General features: G+C 48.8%; 3 protein-coding genes across 3 annotated transcripts; all 3 read right to left on the bottom strand.

The window, feature by feature from the left end:
- Positions 1-1,815: 1,815 nt before the first annotated feature.
- On the bottom strand, positions 1,816-2,693 carry LOC123181961 (uncharacterized). Its single transcript, XM_044594389.1, has one exon. The coding sequence runs from the start codon at positions 2,582-2,584 to the stop codon at positions 1,964-1,966; it is 621 nt and encodes a 206-aa protein (XP_044450324.1). The 5' UTR covers positions 2,585-2,693; the 3' UTR covers positions 1,816-1,963.
- An 8,810-nt stretch (positions 2,694-11,503) lies between these two features.
- LOC123181952 (zinc finger protein AEBP2) lies at positions 11,504-12,490 on the bottom strand. The gene has a single exon (XM_044594378.1). The coding sequence runs from the start codon at positions 12,464-12,466 to the stop codon at positions 11,753-11,755; it is 714 nt and encodes a 237-aa protein (XP_044450313.1). The 5' UTR covers positions 12,467-12,490; the 3' UTR covers positions 11,504-11,752.
- Positions 12,491-18,325: 5,835 nt separating this feature from the next.
- LOC123068916 (uncharacterized) lies at positions 18,326-19,195 on the bottom strand. The gene has a single exon (XM_044491610.1). It carries the CDS (start codon positions 19,067-19,069, stop codon positions 18,548-18,550), a length of 522 nt encoding a protein of 173 aa, XP_044347545.1. The 5' UTR covers positions 19,070-19,195; the 3' UTR covers positions 18,326-18,547.
- Between the last annotated feature and the right edge of the window lie 2,305 nt (positions 19,196-21,500).

Below are 21,500 nucleotides of genomic sequence, written 5' to 3'. Positions count from 1 at the left end.
TAGCCATGGCAATTATACACTCCAAGGAAATATCCAGACAAATCTACTGGTTGATTGCGTTGTGACGTGAAGGGTCAAGGAAAAATATGTATTGCTACTGTGCAGTAACAGTATACATGTCGACCAAGATGTACGTGTGTGTCGTTGCTGGCGAGGCATCCGTGCGTGTCAGCAGTTATATATGTATGCTTGGTCGATGTCGGAGGCAGCACGCGTCGTAGGCTGCAAGGAACGTTTACAATCTTGCTAAGCTAGGTCGTGCTTCGCAGCTAGGCTTAATTAAGGCTGACACGGACGCGTGATATGATATGATCATATCGGATGATGTAATTTAATTTTGGTGCGACTAATGCGAAGAGTAAAGCTTGGGAAAGGAGAGTTGGTGCCCGAAGGAGACGGCCCTTGAACTTGCATTATCAATTTGATCAAGTTTGACCGTATGCTCCCCGCAATACAAAACAAAAAGGTTAACAGTTTGTTACAAAACAAGAGAAGAAGGCTGCATCTACGTACTATAGTAATAGTTTCATCAGCTAAGAATTTGGTTTGAATTCGATTTGGAAGGAAAAATGGTGGAGGACAATTCCATGTTCGAAGGAAGCTGTTTTTTGTACGAGAGAAGTGTTTTTCATTTAGCAAGGGCACTAATTATCTGGTTAATTGCTTCAAAAACCAACGGAGTAGCCTCTTCCCCCTCTCGCGACCGGGTTGTCCCCCGCGGGCGACCGGCTGCTCCACCGTCCGCCTCCCCCGGAGCCTTGCCCCCTACCCCCCTCCCGCCGTGGCCGGGGTGCGTCACCTGGCAAGACCCAGACAGCGCCGGCGCCCCCTGCTTTTCTCGGAGGTGCTCCTGCGCAGCGCAGCGACGATCCGGTGCGGCGGCGGTGCGACTTGGTGTTGGCGAGGGTGGTCTATGGCGTGGCGGCGCTAAGCGGAGGCGCGGGCTGGCGGCACCCGCTCGGCCCAGATATGGGCCCCTTTGGGCCCCATCTGAGCAAAGGCGGGCTGGCAGCTCTTCTATCGATGATGTGGCCCCTAGAGGTGAAGGTGGTGAGTCGGGATTCTGGGTAGTGGTGGCGATGTCGCAGGCTTGTTGCAGCATGGTGGCGGAGGTTTGCGGGCCCGAAGGCCTGCTATGCTCCTGTTGCCGTGGCCGGCCGGCTACCGCGACGGCGCTGGAGGCAGTGACCTCCCGCGGATGGAGGCAGTTCCCTCCCACGCGGCCTCGATGCTGCCATCCCCATTTCCTTGCACTCCCATATTCCGTCCTCTAGACCTCGCGATGGTGATCTCAGTGAGAGGGCATGAGTGGCATCCAAACCGTGGTGGTGCATGCTGGTGGGTGGGAAACTGGATGGAAGACCACGGATCATCTGGGTAGTGGTTTTGGGGGTCGGGAGAAATCCTTGTTGGCTCATCTGGCACCAACGCGGTGCCGCCTATTGGTGCCGTCATTCACTCCTGAAGGGCGTCAGATGTACCCATTACCCACTTTCCTTCGTGTGTCGGGGAAAACCCTAGGACATGTCCAGGCAGTAGTGTCGTCATCGTCGCATTCCTTCTTGAAGGTGTTGTTTGGTACACGGCGTTTCGGTGTACTTGGAGTGTGTGGTGGGACGACTCCGAAGGGGGCAGTGGTGGCGGGTCATCCGCGCTTCGTCAAGCTTCTGTTGTTGACATTAGTTTCCTTTTTTTAGGCTTGATGTGTTGTTTGGCCCAGCAGGTGTTCCATGTGGTTGCGAGATTATAATTTACTAGTAGAATGAACAAAGTGTACTGCATGAAGTTCAAGGAACATATGAAATTCACCCGAAAAAGAAAGAACATATGAAATTGATTTTACATGCTCAGGTCACCAATAATACAATATGATGATAAAATAGTACAACAAGCAAACAAGCAGAGTACAAACTCAAACAGTAGGATGCATGCAGACCAAATGCTCTACGGATCCAGTACGTCGTCAGAACGGGTAATAGCTCCGCCGGAACGCGGTGGCGCTGGCGAAGAGCCCGACGAGGTCCTGCCTGTACGGGAGGAACGACCTCCGGCGGCCGTCATTGCCGCCGCCCTTGTGCGCGTACGAGCTCCAGACGTGCGCGTGGCCGCCGGCAGCATCCGTGCCGCCGCTCCTGACCCCCTTGCGCTTGGAGGCGGAGTTGGAAGGGCTGGCGTCCAGGAAGACGAACTTCTCCTTGCCGTCGCTGTGGCTCCGGCCGATGAGCCGCTGGCTCCACCGGAGGACCGACCCCGTGGAGCCGCTCTTCCGGCAGCGCGCCGGGGATGACGCCGTCAACGGTGAACCGGGGCAGCACGAACAGGAGCACGTCTTTGCCGGCCGCTTGTCCACGCCGTCCGGCTGCTGCTCCGCTCCTGCTCCGAAGCCGAACGCGTCGACGAGCAGAAGCCGGCCGAGCGGCACGCGCTCGGTGGCCGTCGTCGTCTCCGTCTCCAGAGCCCGCTGGCGCGCCGGTGAGCGCGGCTGGCCGAAGACCGGGTAGAGCAGACCGGGGCCAACCCGTGGGCCGCCGGCGCCTGCCAGAGGCGCGGCCACGGCGAAGGTGAAGTCGCCGGCGCCTTCCATGCTCTAGCTACAGCTACTAGAGCTACTGTAACATCCGGTTCTCTTCTCACGCGCCCGCCCTAACTAACTACGTACTGCCATGTCCTAGTACGAGCGGTGCTCAGCTGCTCCTCTCAACTCGGAGCCGTCCGTGGGCATACTTATACGAACACGCCTTCCACTCTTGCTCGGCCTTCGACTTCAAAGTTGATCGAGACAACGAACGCTGAAATGGATGTTTCTTTAAACAATCACCACGTACGTACGGGGAGAGGGTCCCGCGTGAATGCATCCCATTGTTAGAGTCTGGACTAAAATGGAGCCTCCCCATGCGTTTGGATTTTCAGCCGTCGGATCTGTTTTACCAGTCGCTGCTGACCGTTGGATCTCGGGCTCGGTCGCTGTGGGCCGTCGGATCTTTACCCGGTCTTCTCCACCCGCCCGATATTTTCGCTATGAGCCGAGTCCCGCCCGGCCGTGCCACCGCGCGTAATTACGCTACCCTGTTGAGGGCATTCTCGTCATTTCACGTAAAATGGTATAAAAGCCGACTGCTCCTGCGTTGGAGACCTAGCCGCCTCCTCCCTCCCGCACCCACGCCTCCCCCGCGCCCAGCTCCTCCTCTATGCCGCCTCCTCCCATTCCCTTACCCTATCTGGTCCCCGCGCCACCGCCTCCTCCTTCGCCCAGCCCGCCAGATCCCCGCTGTCATCCCCGCGTTCACACGGGAGGTGCTCCGCCTCTTCCCCCCTCCTGGTTTCGGGCTGGGCATCACCTTCGTTGCCGGTGTGGCTCCGATGGACTCTGGTAGGCTCCTCTCCATCTTCTCTCTCGCCCCACGCGCGGTTCCGCTTCTCGTTGGCCACTGGGTGTAGCCTTGCAGGGGCGCATCGGGCTGGGCCCGCACCGCACAGCCATGAGGAACATAGAAGAGCACACCACCGGGCCGCACAACAGGCAAGGAAGGAGCGCCGCCGCGGAATGGGTAGGTCAACGCCACAGATTGGGGAGGAGCGTCGTCGCCGCCTGGACCAAGCTCCCTGCTCCACCGACCAAGGACGCTCGATTCCGGCTACCTGCAGCACATCAGGCCATCCGCTAACAGGTCCCTTATCTTGTTCCTCGATTAGTTAGTTGTTCTGACCACCTGTAATACAAACCAAACTGAACTGATATGTGAGCCTGCAGTACAACTTATCTTCTTTCTCTGAATATGTATGCCATGGTTTGACCTTTAGATATAGCAGTTCTGAAATTAGATATTGTTCTAAAAATCAGATATTGTTGAATTTAAGAGAAGCTACAGCAATCAATCGTAGCTAACTGGTTGTATGGATTCACATGGTTTCCAGAACTCTTTTCATAGCTAGCTGATCACGGTCCTTGCCTTTGCACCTAAGCACGCATAGGGTTCTAGATTGAGGTAGCAGCTATGTCTCATTCAAATTCATAGGGAGCTCAAAGAGGAGTGAAGTCACCTTGCTTTGTATGTCTCGTGTACAAGCCCTTGTCATGGGTCCAATTGGACTTGATAGTGAGTTAGTGTGATGTCTCTGGGATACTCTGAATCATGTTGGTTTATATTGTTCCAGAGGAAAGGGTTGAGAGGTGGGAGTGGCAATATTCGAGGACTGTTGAAACATTGCACCCAGGGGAGGTTTAGCATGTTAGGAGCATTGAACGCAAAATTCATAAGGAGGCAATTATTTTGACTAATAAAATCTTTGATGCCTAGACCATTGAAACCTTTTTGTTTTCAATAATTTTTCAAACAATTAAACATAGTTCCCCTATCCATGTTTCCACACCCGCCTGGAAGAAATCACGCCTAGGCCTTAGATCATTTTTTAGTAAGAGACGGAGAGCATACATGATGTGGACAGAAAGGGCATCAAGAAAGGATGGAAGTAAGGTCAAACAACCTGAGTTATGATTTTTGTGCGCCAACAACTGAGATAGTTTTGGAGGGTTTTCAATGATGGGTTGAAACTTGAAAGGCGGAAGGCAGAGTATGCCTAGAGGAAGGTGGAGACAGAGCAAGCAAGTTATGTGGTGATGGCAGTTGCAACGTCAATTGTAATGTCCACAAGGATGAACATAGTTTTGTGAAAGATGATGGACAAAGGAAAACCGGCCGAGATTGATTTTTAGATGTTTAGCGACTTTTGAAAGAGGAGGCGATGATTTCAGTTATAGTTTTTCAAAGGAGATAGATGGTGTTGCATACTGCGGAGGAAGCAAGAGCAAGGATTCACATGATGTTGGGCCAGTTTAGGATAGCTAGTTGGGAGCATAGTGATAAAATAAACCGAACCGATGAGCGGTTTGGATTGTCGGTTCACCTGGTTTGTCGGTTAAGCTGCCGGTTTCTAAGATGTAATAGCTTGATCATCCCATTGCTGCGGGAGAGGAAGGAATGCATAAATAAAATATTTTTCATGAGAAAACTTTTAATCCATTTATCAACAGTCAAGGTAGTACAAAACACACTAGAAGTAAAATTTACATCTAGGTCCGTAAACCATCTAGCGACGACTACAAGCACTAAAGCGAGCCGAAGGCGCGCCACCATCATTGCCCCTCCCTCGTCAGAGCCGGGCAAACATTGTTGTAGTAGACAATCGGGAAGTCGTCGTGCTAAGCCTTCATAGGACCAGCACACCAGAACAGCAACTGCGCCGATGAAGAGAAGCATAGATCGAAAGGATCCAACCTGCAGACACATGGACGTAGACAAACGAAGACCGGATCCAGAAGGATCCAGCAAACACAAACGCCAACCGGATCTCACAGGATCCGCCGGAGACACACCTTCACATGCCCTCCGATGACGCTTGAAGCATCTCCGAGACGGGGCTAGGCGGAGAGAATCTTATTTCATCTTCAAGAAGCCGGCGCCGCCTCATCTTCTTGATCATGACACAAACCCTAACAAAATTCAGAAAACACCTAAAAACAGAGAACCAACTTAGAAACAAACAATGAGGAAGGACGAGTGTATAAACAAAATATTAATCTCCCTTCAAAGGGCATAAAACAATCAACTAATTGTAGTTGCACCAAGGGCCAAAAATCCACCTACTATCATGATTCTTGACAAACTTCCCTTTGATAATATATGAAACCAATTCTTAAATCAATGAATTGAATGAACATATAGATTCAGTGTATGCTTTGTGCTGCAGCAAGCTCGTTTACGCACTATACTTCAGAAACAGACAAGGAAAATTTTCCAATCATGCATTGACACGGTAGCACGCGTGTAGATCAAATACTGTACGGATCTTATAAGTCAAAACGGGTGATAGCTCCGCCGGAACGCGGTGGTGCTGGCGAAGAGCCCGACGAGGTTCTGCGTGTACGGGAGATACGACCTCCGGCGCCCGTCATTGCCACCACCCTTCCTCGCATAATAGCTCCAGGCGTGCGCGTGGCCGCCAACGCCACCAGCATCCAAGAACACGAACTTCTCATCGATCGTCGTCCGTGTGGCTCCGGCCGAAGAGCCGCTGGCTCCACCGGAGGATCGACCGCGTGGAGCCACTCTTCCGGCAAGGAGCCGTGGATGCCGCCGCTCGCCGGAGGCGCATCCATGGCGAAGGTGAAGTCACCGCCGTTTCCCTCCGTACTCGGCCCGGAACCAACCATGAGCGGCTTTATACGAGAAACCATCGCCCTCGCCTTCCACTCTGGCACGCCCATCTGACTTCAAAGGTTGATCACGATATAGACGGCTAATATAAACTGGATGCATTCCACCCGTTGTTGCGTTTTGTTCAAGGCGATCAATCTCTCGTGCCTCTGGTCTCTCTCTATCTTCTTTCTCTGTCGGACGATAGGCGCCGGTCACCGCGCGTCCGTTGGATTCGTCGTATAATACCCGTTAGATCTATATATATCTCCACGTTCCTTTACGCAGAAAACGCTTGGTCCTCATGCCTCCATCCAGATCTCGCGTCCCCGTTGACCAATAGCTTGGGACCATGGTTGTATTTCCATTCTTCTAGCTTGAACTGGTTGTATTTTCGTTCTTTGCAATGAAAAAGGGTAAAAAGCCTGGTTCTAAAAAAATAGCTCGTGACCATGGCCGAGACTCTGCTCACTGCCGATTTTTTGTCGAAAAGGACCAGCTTGCGAACGCAATTGACAAAAAAGACCACATGCAGATGAATTTGACAAAAAAGACCACCCACGCTGTGGCGGCGGGCGCGCCAGCCGACGCGTGGCACCTGCCGCCACGCGGGCAGGCGGCAGCCCATGCCGCCACAGTGGCAGGCGGCAGCCAGCCGATAACAGCCAGCACCGCGTCAGAACGGAACGGTGGGACGCAGGTGGGCCCTGCCGCCTTAAGGCATGGCGGCAGGCCTACGTAGGAGTAGTACTACAGGCAAGCTGTACGTGTGGGTCGCGCAACGCAGTACCAGCAGCGGCCATGCAGGCCTGCCGCCACGCCCTAAGGCGGCAGGGCCCACCTACTTCCCGTTGTTCCGTTCTGACACGGCGCTGGCTGTTATTGGCTGGCTGCCGCCTACCACTGTGGCGGCAGGTGCTGCCGCCTGCTGGCGTGGCGGCAGGTGCCACGCGTCGGCTGGCGCACCCGCCGCCACAGCGTGGGTGGTCTTTTTTGCCAAATTAATCTGTAGGTGGTCTTTTTTGTCAATTGTGTTCGTCGGCTGGTTCTTTTCGACGAAAAATCGCTCACTGCCACCCGCGCTTGCTGGCCATCGACGACACTCGTGCTTGTCTCCTGGTCTCCCCCGGCCGCACGCGCTCCCCGGCCATTCACGCTCTTCCAAGAAGAGCATCACCATCGCCACCAACCCTGGCTGTGTTCGGTGCAGCACGAACCAGAGAGTCGTCGCCGTCCACATCATCATGTGGCCATCGTAGTGTCACCGGGCATGGGCATGGCAACCTCGGTGGCCGGTTGTAGCATCCTGAGACCAGAGCAGCCCGTGGTAGCAACTCTGGGAGGCACACTGTAGCCGTATGACTGGATACAAACATTACCCTTTTTCTTTTCTTTCTATGTCTCACAACTCACGGTAGATAGCTCCATATGCACATATATGACACGTACGGACCCGGACCAGTAGGCACCTAACAAAGCCGACCCGGACATGAGCATGGCACAGCACGGATTCGAACTAGCATGAGCATGGCACAACACAGTAGTACTCCGTACTAACGAACACGTTGGGCATGTCCACATCGGACACGAACAAGCTCATCAACCTACCTAGGAAAACTATTCGGACTATATCTCGCCCCTACCGTACTGAGAGATTCTTTGGTCTAACCTCTGGCGCAAGGTTAGTGGGCCGGACCAATATTGCAGCTGCTAGGAGCTATTTTGGGAAGCTTCTATGAACCTGTTCGGTACGCTTTTATAAGCTCCTGTGCAGTTTTTTCCTTTATGTTTTCTGATTGGTTTTCATAATTATTTTTGTATTGTATTTTTTTATTCAAATTCATGTCAAATTTTATCAATACATGTTGTACTTTTTCTTATACAAGTATAACATTTTAGGATGCACATTTCTCAAATATATGATGAATATTACTTCAAATACATGTTTGAATTGATTTTCAAATAAATTTTAAACATTTTCAAATACACACTATTTTTCGAATTAATGAAACATTTTTTAAACAACGCAAAGTAATTACATCTGCATTTTTTTTAAATGTCACAAACATATTCTCGCAATGTGTGAACTATTTTTTAAATGTCACAAACAATTTTCTAAATAGTAGGAAACATTTTATAAACTATGTGAACATTTTTATATAATATAACTAACATATTTTGGAAATATGAGAGCATTTTAGTAAATGAAAAGAAATATTTTCAAAACAATGTAAGAAAAATTATATTATTTAAAAAATAAAAGACAAGAAGTTTTTCCAAAACGCGTCAACATTTTTTAAATATCATGAAATGTGTTTTTAGTGCTATCAACATTTTTTAAAAGTTGTGTGAACAATTTTTTTACACTGCATGAACATTTCGAAAAAAATAGCTCAAATAAATGTTTGAGATGTATATATACTTATCTCAAATTTTAAACAAAAATTTAAAAAGAAAATAACTAACTAACAAATGAAGGAGCACCCTACTAGGCCAACCCATTAGCTCGTCACTTGAGGCTAGGGGACGCTTGCGCTCGCTGCGAGCAAAGATAATGCCACTCCCATTTCGACCCCGTATGGAATGGATGGAATACAGTAGTGGGATGGCTTTCCTCGGAACCCTTATGCTCGAGCAGAGTTTGCGGTTGGGCCCTGTGTTGCCTCGCCCAGTGTGGCACGGGTGTTGATGGCTCTATAATTTGACATTTTTCATTGGGTACATTGTTTTGTTTATCGAAGGGATTTTGCTGGTTTTCGCTTTCAACTAGCAATAAACTTTGTGAAATACAGAAACCTTGTTTCCTTGTTGAGCAGGTCTAAATTCTTTTGGAAGGAAATGGGACAATACCTGGTCAACTTGGGCAGCAAGGGACAGTTTCCCTCTTTGGAAGAATTGCAGCTGGTGCATCAGAAGAGACGACGAGTGGATGAGCTGATAGCTCGGTGGTGGGAGTATCCTCAAAAAAAAAAAAGCTCAGTGGTGGGAGCGCAGTGGTGTCGCCCCACTGACCTACTCCTTCCGTTCCAAATTACTTGTCGCAGGTATGAATGTATTTAAATGTATTTTAGTCCTACATACATTCATTTCTGCGACGAGTAATTTGAAACGAAAAAAATAGGTTCGATCCCTCTTAAGGTCGAATTTAGTGTCTCATATAGTCACATTCTCCCGGTATGAGCGCAAACGCTTATATCAATCTCCTCCGCCGCCCTCACATCTATAGTGAGAAGTCACTCCTCAACACGGCCTGTTTGATCCCCTAGTCTGCGGTGTACTGATTATAAATGCAGCATTTTTATTTGCCAAACAAATCGAAGAGTGAATCTTCTACCACTCATGCAAGAAAGAAAAAATATGTCATGGCCGGGCTTTTCATCACGGCCTTACCAAAACGGTCAGCCTGGTAACAGCATCTATAGCCGGACATGCTAAATCTGACCCTTCAAACGCCCGGACGCGTCTGTTGATAATGACTGGTCACCCCTAAAAAATGCATTTCACATCCGGATACCTCAAATCCATACTATTACATGTAACGCGACGATCTTTGACGAAAGCTTCGTCCGGTTCCGCTCCCGCCCGCTCGGCCATGCCCGGCTGCTGGATGCGCCCCTAAGAGTGTTGGTCCGGTCGTCAGCAAGGTAGGGCAGGGCATTGGACACGAGCAGGCTCACGGGACTCAAGGCGCCACCGTCTCCCATGCCCTACTCTTCCTCATCGAAGCCCGAAACACGTAGGGTGCTGGTGGACGTCAAATCGATGATGAATTTGTTCGGGGACGAGCCACCGACGTCCAGCACGATGCGTTTGCGTCGCCTAGACTAATGAGCCATACAGGGCGCAGGAGAATGCGACTCCGCCTCGCCGACGTCCGCCGTCGTCTCCCGTACCCGGTGCCTTGCACGGCGGGCACACCGTGCCATGGCCTCGTGGGACGATGGTGCGTCCCGAATATCGACGCACCACCGGAGGGGTTGCGTGTCTGCCAGCGCGTTCGAACGCCAGACGGACCGCACGGCCTCTGGTGAGGCAGCTACAGTCGGCCTAGCACTGGATCCATGCACTATTTGGGCAGACGCAATCTATTCCCGACGGATGGAGTCCGAGCGTAGCTGTGCACGGGCCTCCTCCCGGGCGTTGCGGAGCGCAAGCCAGACGACCATTTCCTCCTCAGGGTCGACGGATCTGTTGGTGAAGGACTCGGATCCGTTGTCCACCATGCCGGAGACGACCGGAAGGAGTCGGAGACGAGTTTGGGTGGCAAAGGGGAGAGGAGGGGAGGGAAGTGAAGTTGCTAGGGTTTGGTCCGGTGAGCAGATGGAGAGGATTTTATGTGGGGTCGGATAGACCAGCGTGGGCCGGATCCGACGTGGCGGGCTCACCCGGGCGCCCGGGGGCGCTCCATATTTGGATGGATATGGAGGGTGCCAGTTAGCCCGGTCGTTTGAGATTTTCTTCTGTGTAAAAAACCGTGATAGTGACCGAGCGGCCTGCCTGAGTGTATGAGGCGGGTTTGAGGCGTGTGACTGTAGATACTCCAAATCACTAACAAAAATTGCAATCAATAATTCGGCCTTGTTGTACATAACTATGTTTTTTTGTGTGTGTGGGAAGTACATAACTACGTTTTTTTGTGTGTGTGGACAAGACTATACCAAAATGACTTCCCACTGTGATTGGAGACACAACGAAGCAATTTTTTTAAAATTTTATAGCAATTTAGCCAGTTTTCCCATAAATATGGGGATTTTATAGAGAACTCCGCATAATTGAGACAACTTTCCCTCTGTGATGAACGACGGCGTTCCAAATGGACTCTCATTGCACCAGCTGCGTTGGCCAGCTACCGTTCTAGCTAGCCATGTCTCAAAACTGCAAAGTTTAATTAGATGGCAGAGGATAATTATCCGGTTTCCATTTGTGTGGCTCCGGCGGCCACTTACGTACGTTCAGGGCCCAGGCTGAGCACGATCGTGACCAGCTACGAGCTAGCCTAACCCAGCGAGCTGCCCAATTAGCTCCACTAATCCGAAGAGTAAAGTTTGGGGAAGGAAGCATCGATAGCGCCAGTCTGAGTAGGTGAGCACCGAGAAGGTCGATCGACGCGCTCGCCTGAACCTCCTGCCTCACGACCGTATTCGTTCATGGACAGCTCGTACGCGGCGGCAACTGCAGCTCGTTGCGCTGCTTACCTAATACGTACTACTCCTAATTAAGACTTTGGCTCATGCGTAATTTAGACACAAATCATGGGAGATGATGTGCCGTGAACAATTTCTTGGGAACGTTTGCTTAACTGCAAAGAATTTCTTGTCACCGCAACTCAATTTGCAACTGAAGAAATTGCTGTACAAAATACTCACAATGTTGGATTTGATCTGATCTACGTACCAGCTACTGTCACTGTATATGTACGAAAAGAACCCAAGAAATTCTACACGCCGTGTACTCATCAGGGATCACAATCTGAAAGAAAGAAAGAAAGAAAGAATGCAGGGCAACCACCCGATCGGCGAGAGATCGATGCACGCTGACGGCTGACGTTGGTCAGTTGGTCAGAAGGGGTGGTAGCTCCGGCGGAAGGCGCCGGCGTTGGCAAAGAGCCCGAGGAGGTCCTGCTTGTACGGGAGGAACGTCGACGCCCTGCGCCCAGGGCTCCCCCTGCCGCTGCCCCCTCTGCCGCGGTGGCTCCAGCCGTGGACTCCTCCCCGGCCGCGCGGCTCGCCGGTCCCCGTCCCTCCCCTGCTGCCGGGGGAGCCGGCGGCGTCCTGTTGTGCCTGCAGGAACACGAACTTCTCCTTGCCGTCGCTTTGGCTCCGCCCCACCTGCAGCCGCTGGCGCCACCGCAGGACCGACCCGGTCGACCCGCTCTTCTGGCACCGCGACGGCGACGGGGACGGGGACGGCGAGGTCCCGGGCGACCACAGGCAGTAGGTCTCCACCGGCACCCCGTCGAGCTCGTCGTCTTCTCCTCCGTCGTCGTCCGGCCGTTTCCCCGACGACGACGAGGACCCTCGCTCCTCCAGGAGGAGCTGCCTCAGCGGCACCCGCACGGTCGCCGTGCCGGCATCCTCCTCCACCTCCTCCTCCGCCGGCGAACGCGGGCGGCCGAAGACCAGGTACACGGGCCCGATCGCGCACCCGTCGCCCACACGCGCGGCCGCCGCGAACGTGAACCCCTCCCCCTCCTCCTCCTCCTCCTCCTCCTCCTCCTCGTCTGGATCTTCTCGAACAATGTCGACAGCCGGGCCGTCGCTGTGATCCGCCATGGCTCCGCTCCGTTCCCCGGTGCCGTGTGCGGGGGGGAGCGGCGGGGATAAAAGGGCCGGGAGACGCGGGCGGTTGCCGCTGCGAGCTGCGCCTGGCACGCAAGGCGTGGGCCATCGAGGCCCTCTCCGTGGCCGACGGGTGGGCCCGGACACGCACTGCCGTTGTTGCCTCGTCAGTGATTGAGGGAGCTGGTTGTTCGGTTGGTGGGTGGGCCGGGCCCATGCGCGACACGTGGCCGGTGATGGGAGCCGGCCGTTGAGCCTCAACGGAACGGGAGAATGCAAGCTGGACAGCAGCGGCGGCGGCGAGAATCCCAGTGGAGTGGACTACAGCGTTGCTGGATCTGATCCGATCCATCCATGTGCGGCTTTTCTCCTCTTTTGAACTTTTCTCGAGAGCCCCTGTCACTCACTCCTATAGTTTTATAAAAAAATTATATTTTTCATAAAAGTACGTACCCTATCAAACATCGGTAGAAAAAAAAAGTAATTTGCTATTTGTAAGTTGTCTGAAAAATAAACTGGTGTAAGCCAATTTCTGGAGGAGGAGGAAGAAGAAAGATAGGTGAAGTGCGCGGTCGTCAGGAAAGCCGAGCCGAAAGCGACCTAGGGCCGAGGGGGACTCGGGGTGCGGGATGGGCTGCCGACACCAGAGAAGAAGGCCGGTCAGGGCACATAAGAAAGGTTGCGGCGGCAGCAGCACGGCGGAAAAGAGCGGGAAGGGGGCGGCCAGGCGCGTGTTAGAGCACCGCCGGACGGTAATGGCGGCAACAAGCAGTTTGGTCGGCGCTGGATCAAGCGGGTGGAAGGAGAGCTAGAGGAGGAAGAGCATACGAGAGCCCTTGAGTTCAAATCTAATGGGTCAAACAGTTGACCTTACACCCAAAAAAGTTCAGACAACTTATCTACCGTGGGCCCCAATAAGCAAATATCGTATGAATCATGTTCCTGCAGATTTATTTTGTGAAGAAAATTATGTTTTCTCTTATGCTTTTGCACGTGCATCATCATCCTTTGTGCATTTACACTGTACATTGGTGTGACCTACCTACCACGGTGATCAGAGATTCGGATGAGATGACTTGTCCGGTTTGCCATGCGCCCAAGCAAGAAGGTGAGAGTGAAATGACACTGGAGGACTAGCGGATCGTCTTTGTTTTTGTAGTGGTTGCCTATAAAGGTATGGCGTGTCACTACTCACTGGCGCCATGTTTGTTTGATGTTTCCCTGCTGTTAATGCTCCGGTTCTAAGTAAAGTATAGCTTACTTAAGATGTGGGATGTGTGTTCACCAAGACTAAAGTACTGGTAATTCTCAAATAAAACAAACTTGTTGCTTCGTCCGTAAGATATTGCGTGTGTATTGGTACTAATAATGCTGGTACAAGTGTACACTGTCAAGGAAAACAAATGAGAACTAAAAGAAAGTTGTTGGACAATAACACGAAACAATTACTCGTACAAGTGCAAACGGCTAATCTGTGTCGACAAAACCAAATGCTTCTGTCCATCATGCTTTTTACTATTTTCATTTATCACAACATGCATACATACCATCTAATCGCATCTGCCACGTCATCGATCCCACTACATTTCTTTCTCTGAACATGTATGAGAAACTTCATGCATCTCACGTCATCAATCCCACTACATTTCTTTCTCTGAACATGTATGAGAAACTTCATGCATCAGAAATGCTAGTTATACTGCTTTTTTCAACAAGCACACATTTCACTACATCAACCACATTACTTTTATTTCTGTCAACATGCATGAGAAATATTGCTTATATTTTATAAATATTTTACATCTATATGATAATTAAATTATATATATATATATATATATATATATATATCTTTATCCTCATTCCCATATTCAAATTTCAGACATCCAAATCTCATCAAAATAATATATTGCAACCAATTCCGGTAGCAACGGGTGGGGTATTAGCTACTTCGATAATGTTTTGGTGCTTGTGCCGACTCCCAACTCTGAGACATTCACTTCGAGGAAACACACTGGGAGATCCGACATGTACCAGGCCCAACAGGGGGCTACTTACATTCAAGCAGTTTGTTTTGTTATTAGCAGGCGACTTTTTTGTAGTTCTTTCCTTTATATGTTCCTTTTCTGCCAGCTTTTATTTGGTTTCTTCCAATTTCTCTCTCTTCTTATTTTCTTTTTGATTCTTATTCCTTTTTACCCCTTTTAAATTCATGTTCCATTTTCAAATTTATGAACATTTTCTTGTTTCGATCTTATTAAATTTTTGAATATTAAGTAAAATATATGAATATTTTATATTAAACAATTACATGAATATTTTTAAGAATATAGCTATCTTGTGTTTATCAATATTTGTTGAAATTCAAGAATATTTTTAAAATTTTAACTAAAATGTTGGTTCAATTTTAAAATTCATGAAGATTTTCTAAAATTTCAGAATAGTTTTCTACTCCCTCCATTCGTAAATATAAGTTTTTTTTAGAGATTTCAATATGGACTATATAGGGATGTATATAGACATACTTTAGAGTGTAGATTCACTCATTGTGCTCCGTATGTAGTCCATATTAAAATCTCTAAAAATACTTATATTTAGAAATAGAGGGAGTATTTTTTTTCCGGGTGTAGAAACAGAGGCAGTATAATTTACAAAAATATGTTTGTAAAATAATCATCATTAATTTTAATTTTGCATTTTTATTGATGTAAAAGCTAACGGCTGGTTTTCTAGGGGGGAGAAAACTGAGCCAAGGAAATCACCGTGAAAGAAAACCTAACGAGAGGGCAGACACTCTGTGCGTTACCTCCACAACTTTATGCTAAGTGTGCCGGGCGCAGCTATGTCTCGTTTCATACTAGACGAACTAGGTCTCGCCTGAAGGAGTGCCCTCTCAGTCACTCGTATTAGGCTGGACCGACTTTCTATAGTTTGTTTTTCATTTATGTTTCTTCATTTATTTGTTTTATTTTATTTATATTTTTGAAAAACTCCAAAGACATATCCAAAACTGAATGTCCTTATAAAAATTGAATAACGCAAACTTGAAAAGTGCTAATGCAGTGTAACTGTCTTGTTAACATAACTGTCTTGTTAATAGCTTTCAAATAAATGTTTGTGACATATAAAAAATGCTCACACGTTTAAAAAAAAGTACATGGCATTTTTAGAAAATGCTTTACAATGTAATTTTATTTCATGTAATTCAAAAAATGTTATATTTCCAAAATTGTTCGCGTGTTTGAAAAGATGTTAAGACAATGAAAAATATTATGGTCAGTTCAAAAAAGGTTTCAAACCATTGAAAAATATTTCAACATGTACTAAAAAAAGTTCAAAGCATGTGTTTGGAAAATAATAATCATGTAATTAATAATGTGTTAGATGTATATGAAAATTATACAATGTATCTCAACAAAACATATATTTGCAGAAATGTTCACGGCATATTTTAAAAATGTGAAATGTGTATACTAACTGGGTTCATGCATCATAAGGCGGGTTATCATACAATTTCGGCATTCTGGTTTTGTCTAGTGTATACAAAATTAGTTCTGGGTTTTTTGAGAATAAAATGAAATCCTGGTTTTGTATACTAGCTGCATTTTGTCCTAAAAAACAAGCACGCCAATACATGGTGAACGTCAGGTGAGAGGGATGCCTCAGCGAACGATTGGTTCACGCTTTTTTTTTGAAATCTCCGCTCTCCGGATTTTATTCATTCAGCGGTAGCAAATCTGAGTGCACAACGCATCTCAGAAAGCCAGGGATTACATTAGAGTATGTAGCAACATTCTGTACAACTAAAGCTTCCTTAGCACAAGTATGAGCAACAGAGTTCACTAGACGGCTAGCATAACGAAGCTGAAATCCCTGAAAAACGGCAACTCCTCCTGCATCTCTTGGAAGATATGGAACCCCTTCGATTTGCCTCCCAGCCTACCTTCCCATAGCTGAACAACATTGAGGCAATCTGTCTCGACTATCACATTCTGATAGTGCTTCTCCCTCGCAAGCAAGGTAGCATCTCTGCAAGCCAAAATCTCCACTGTTAGGGAATCATCCACCCCTTGGTAGCCAGTGCACCGCGACACTAGTAGTCTGCCTTCGCTGTTACGGGCAAGAACGATTGGTTCATGCTGGGAGGGTAAGAACAATGGAAGCAATATTGACCCCTCAGACATCGCTGCAGGGAGTTTTTAACGTGACCAAGCTGGCCCGGAAAATAGGGATCACGTGAGGAAAAAGGGGTTGGCCAATTAGCTGTTTTTCAAAAAAAATAAAATTGCCATCAACAAAAAATAGATAATTCAGGATACAGATAAAGTAATACAGACAAAAATACATTTGACATAGTGTATAAAACAAATTTGTCATAGCACGATACAGAAGCATACGCTGAAATTTGCTGGCACGATAAAACATGGTCTATGGTGACATGGCAAAATGCGAAAAAACACAAAAAATAGAACAACAAATTTATATGTATTGCTACACACAAAAAGTTTGCCATGCTCTGACACTAACACTAGAATATATTTTTGAACAGTTCAAGTGTACTATACATAACCCCTAAAAGATGGCATGATTCATCCTTCTATAAAATGGGTAAGCTACGACATATCTAGAATTACCATATATGTAGGAGAAAAAGGTTTATAAGACAATACAATTTTCCATTATTTAATTAATAAAGTTGTCATGATGTAAATAGTAAACTGGCATAGTCTAATTGATAAAATTGTCATGATGTAAATAGTAAAACTGCCATGGTAGTTGCCACAAAACTGCCATAGTTTAATTGGAAAAGTTGTCATGGTATAATTAATGAATTTGCCATGGTACCTATAATAAAATTGCACATGAAAGAAATAAGAAAATTGTTTTTTAAAACATTTCAACTTTTGAATGTTTGTACTGGGACAAGGCAGATTTACAAATCGTGTTCTTTAAAAAAAGATCACAATATTAGGGACTTTATCCTTTGAAAGGATCACAAATTTAGGAATTAGCCGTGGACACATGAGACAATTGTAATCGTAAAAATGTCGTCTGGCAATTACATACTTCAAATTACCATGTGTTTTGGAAACATAATGTTTGTTAATTCACCGTGTGATCATTATTTTTTGTCAAACTTGCCATGTTACAGAGATAATTTTGCCCTAGAAAGAATGCCATTGATCAATCTGGCTAGGAGAAGGGGAGTAGGGGGAGGCCATGGCGGATGCCCGCCGGTGGCGGCAGCCAGGCTGGGTCGGAGTGGCGACCAGTCGGGTGACAGTGGGTTGAGTGAATGGGCGAGTGGGGAAAGTCCCAATAGGATAAGAGGAATTAAGTAAGGGTTTTCTAGTTATTACACATCCAAGTCATTCAATCAAGCGTAAGAAGAAAAAGAAGAAGGAAAAAGGAAAATATCCACATGAATCTCCGCGTACGATCAATGACTTGGAACTTTGATGTGCAATATTTATAACACATTTAGACGTGTGCTCCATCTGACGGCCAACGCGGCGTTCGCTCCGAATTGCTTAAAACCTAACGTTAGATGTATAAATTTAGCAAAAACAAAGCAATTTGTATTCTTCCTTTTACGAGTTATCATCAACATTTCCTTTTTCTATTTTCGCGAAGGACCATATCAATACTTTTTCTCCAGATAGAAAGTAAGAGAACCATAACTGGTAGCAAAAAAGAAAAAAACAAGTGGAAATAAAACGAGAAGTATAGATTGGCAAAAGGCCAAAGGAAAATGTAAGAAGTATAGATATGGAACATGATGTCGATTCCATGATAAACGAAGCCAACACGTGCTCGCAGTTCAGATTCGCACGCTTCTAATCAGTAGGCAAATGAAGGGAACATGTCAATTCTAATCAGCTCTGAATAAAATCGAGATTCGAACGTGCGCGAGAAAAAATCGCGACGCGCATCTCACTCCACGCCGGCCCGGCTGATCGTACGTACTCACTAGTCACTGCTACTGCGCTACGACAAGACCTCTGGAGTTGACCCGCCGCCGTGCACGCGCCGCCCGGCTGACATGCAGGCGCTGGATCGGGCGGCGCGCGCGGCTCACGGGGTTTTGGCCGAGAAGGAGACGCGGCCGAAGCCCCAGCGCCCCGTCCGGTACATCTCCTCCAGCCACGCCAGCTCCGCCTCGTGATCATCGCCGACTCCCACCTCGCCGCCCGTACTCGTCGCCGTGGTCTGCACGCCGCCGACGCCGCCCTCCTTCACCGCGCCCTTCTCGCGGTCGTCGTCGCCCGGCGCCGGGAGAGCCGCGGCGGCGGCCACGTCGGGCACCCGCTTGCCGCGCAGCAGCGCCCGCCGCCTCCGCCTGGCCCTGATCACCAGCCTGCCGACGGCGAGGGGCGCCCTGACGAGCGCCAGGCCGAGCAGGCTGACGACCGCGCAGGGGCAGCACGCCAGCGCCACGCAGTCCGCCACGGCCACCGCCGCGCACGACCGGCACATGCACCCCGCGCTCGCCGTCGTGGCCTCCCCTCCCTCCTCCTCGCCACCAGCGGCTTCAAACCTGCGTCGCGGCCGCGCCACCGCACCGTCATGCCGCTGCCGCCCCGCCCCGCCAATCATCGACCGCAGGCAGACGGTCAGACGGAACCAAGCAAAGGTGTTTGCGATCAGCCAGTAGGTGGTAGCTAGCCTGGGGAACCGCTGCGCAGCGGCCGAAATGGCACACGAGAGCGCGCACTTTGTAGATTGTAGGTGGGGGGGTTCGGGTACACAGTTGGACGGGACGGGTGACACGCGTGCGCCCAGTAAAAGCTGGAGAGCTTTCTCTCCTCGCAACCAAAACCGTGAAAAATGGCCAGAAATTCACTCCCACATCCGTCAGGCTCACTGCTCCCCTGCAAGCTGCAAGAGATCAAAGCGTGCAGCGAGAATTCACTCCGCTCTCGATCGTGGGCGTGCGGTAACAAGTTTGATGATGATACGTACGCAGGCACAGGGGGGCCATGCTTTGGCGCGGGTACAAGATAGCGTCCGATTTCGCGAGGACGGGTAGCTACAGGGCTCCAAAACTGCAACCTGCAACCCCTGCGCGCCTTTTATCCTCCCACGCTTCCGGGGGGCCCGTGGCCGGAGTTAAGGGCCGTGCCGTTTTGGGGCAAAGCGGCCGTGCGTCGCCGGGCCTGCCGCCGTGCCGGCACGCCAGGATTCAGAGTGCCAACTGTAGCTGCCAACACGGCCCCGATCGCCTGTCTGATCCTCTTGTACGCATTTCCTTCGCTTCCAGCTCCAGGACGTCGCATCGCCAAGGCCCAAGGCAGAGAGATTTGTTCTGTGTGGGGGGTGCAGAGCATGGGGGCCTGCATGCCGCTTCGGAGTGAAGAACAGGTTCAGAGTAGTAGTACATTGATCAGAACATGACAAGTGTGCAATGATGGACATCATGTACTGAACTCCTTTTTGTTTTAGTTTTCCAACGATCAAAATTTACCAACCCAGTGGGGATAAATTCGGAAAAAATGAAAGAAAGGGCTGGCAAAGAACATTGTGAAACTCAAAAGTTGCATCGAACCAAGAGAAGACCATGATCTTGGTAGGTCAACATGAGAGAGAACACCATGATCTTGATGGGACCGGCTACCGGTCAGTTAGACTCAAAATAAAATTTGGGTCAGTCGCCTGACCAAAACTTGTTTCAGTCGATCTTACCGGCAACGACGTGTGCACAGTGCACTTATCGAGCTTCCTACTCATGCATATGCGCGTCGCATGTCACCCTACGGCCTAAATTTTGTCAACTGCGCTGACCGCATACAGCTGCGCTTATCGCGTCGAGAGCAAATGAAAGCCATGCACGCCCACAGCTCCAACTTGGAACCTCCAAGCTAATAACTGGCCCACACCTTTTTTTTCACGCTTAGATGACTTAGACTTTCTCACGCTGATTAATAGTGTAGAGTACTCTGCACTGCCCTGCTCCCATAGTACTTTAGTTCCTAGAAGCACATACACACATAAGCTAGCTTTACATGTTGGCCGGCTAGCTACACAACCACACGTAGCTATGTCGCCCGGGTGAGCGGCTCCTGTCTCGTTGGTTAAAACAACGATGAACTTTATTAGAAAATGATGAACTTTATTGGGGGGAAATGAGGAAGCTTTGGTTGCTTGGGAGAGTATTAATAATGTCCATGTTGTTTGACAATCAACGATGAACTTTATTACTCAGTGCATTGGTGACAAAACTATTGTTATCTCAAACTGGTAATATTGATTTGTTCTCTTGAATGATGTAAAGTTAACGGATTGCCATGCCAGCATCAGTTTGATTTACAATAGGTTCATATGCATGTATATATTTATGTATTTCCTTTTTATCGAATTTTTAGTGATGCTTATTGCAGTATTACATAACTGAATGTTACCTTCTGATTTGATTTATTCAGGGTGGACAAGCTCAACGCTTCTTCTGCAGGCTACCCTGGCAAATGATTGTAAGGCTATAGCTACTTATACTTGTGTATTTATAAACTGGCATGATATGTGTGTAATCAGAGGACGGATTTAGGTTAATGCTACATTTTCTATTCATAATCAGTAGACAGGAAAACATGTAGAACAAATCTTTCATACCCTCAGTAAGCTATTCATAATCATAATGGGTAGAATAACTATATAAGGCTATGTAGGAAGATAAGTATGATCAGGGGCGATTCTACCGTCCGGTCACCCCGGGCACGTGCCCGGGCTCGAGCGCTGCCAATTTTCCAAGCGTCGGAGTCACAATCTGTAAATACATACAATATATGTTCAAAATACATCTGGTTCACGAATTGGGCTACTTTGGGCGTCATTTTTGCCTTTTGGGCTTACTCACGTCAAAGGCTCATTCATTAATTTCCTTACATGTGCTAATCAGATCGTGCCATCGATCAGAAGGCCGGTGGCTGCATCCCTTGCCCGCCTATTCATCTGTGCGCCGTGCCGCACGACGTGCCCTAGCAACTCTGGCGGTTGGAGGCGGCGACCGGCGAGGTGGACTGACGGAGCACCG

This window comes from Triticum aestivum, chromosome 1A (genome assembly GCF_018294505.1).
Source record: "Triticum aestivum cultivar Chinese Spring chromosome 1A, IWGSC CS RefSeq v2.1, whole genome shotgun sequence".
NCBI classification, from domain to species: Eukaryota; Viridiplantae; Streptophyta; class Magnoliopsida; order Poales; family Poaceae; genus Triticum; species Triticum aestivum.
Note: the sequence above shows the minus strand (reverse complement) of the source record. Positions and strands in the feature narration are given on the sequence as shown.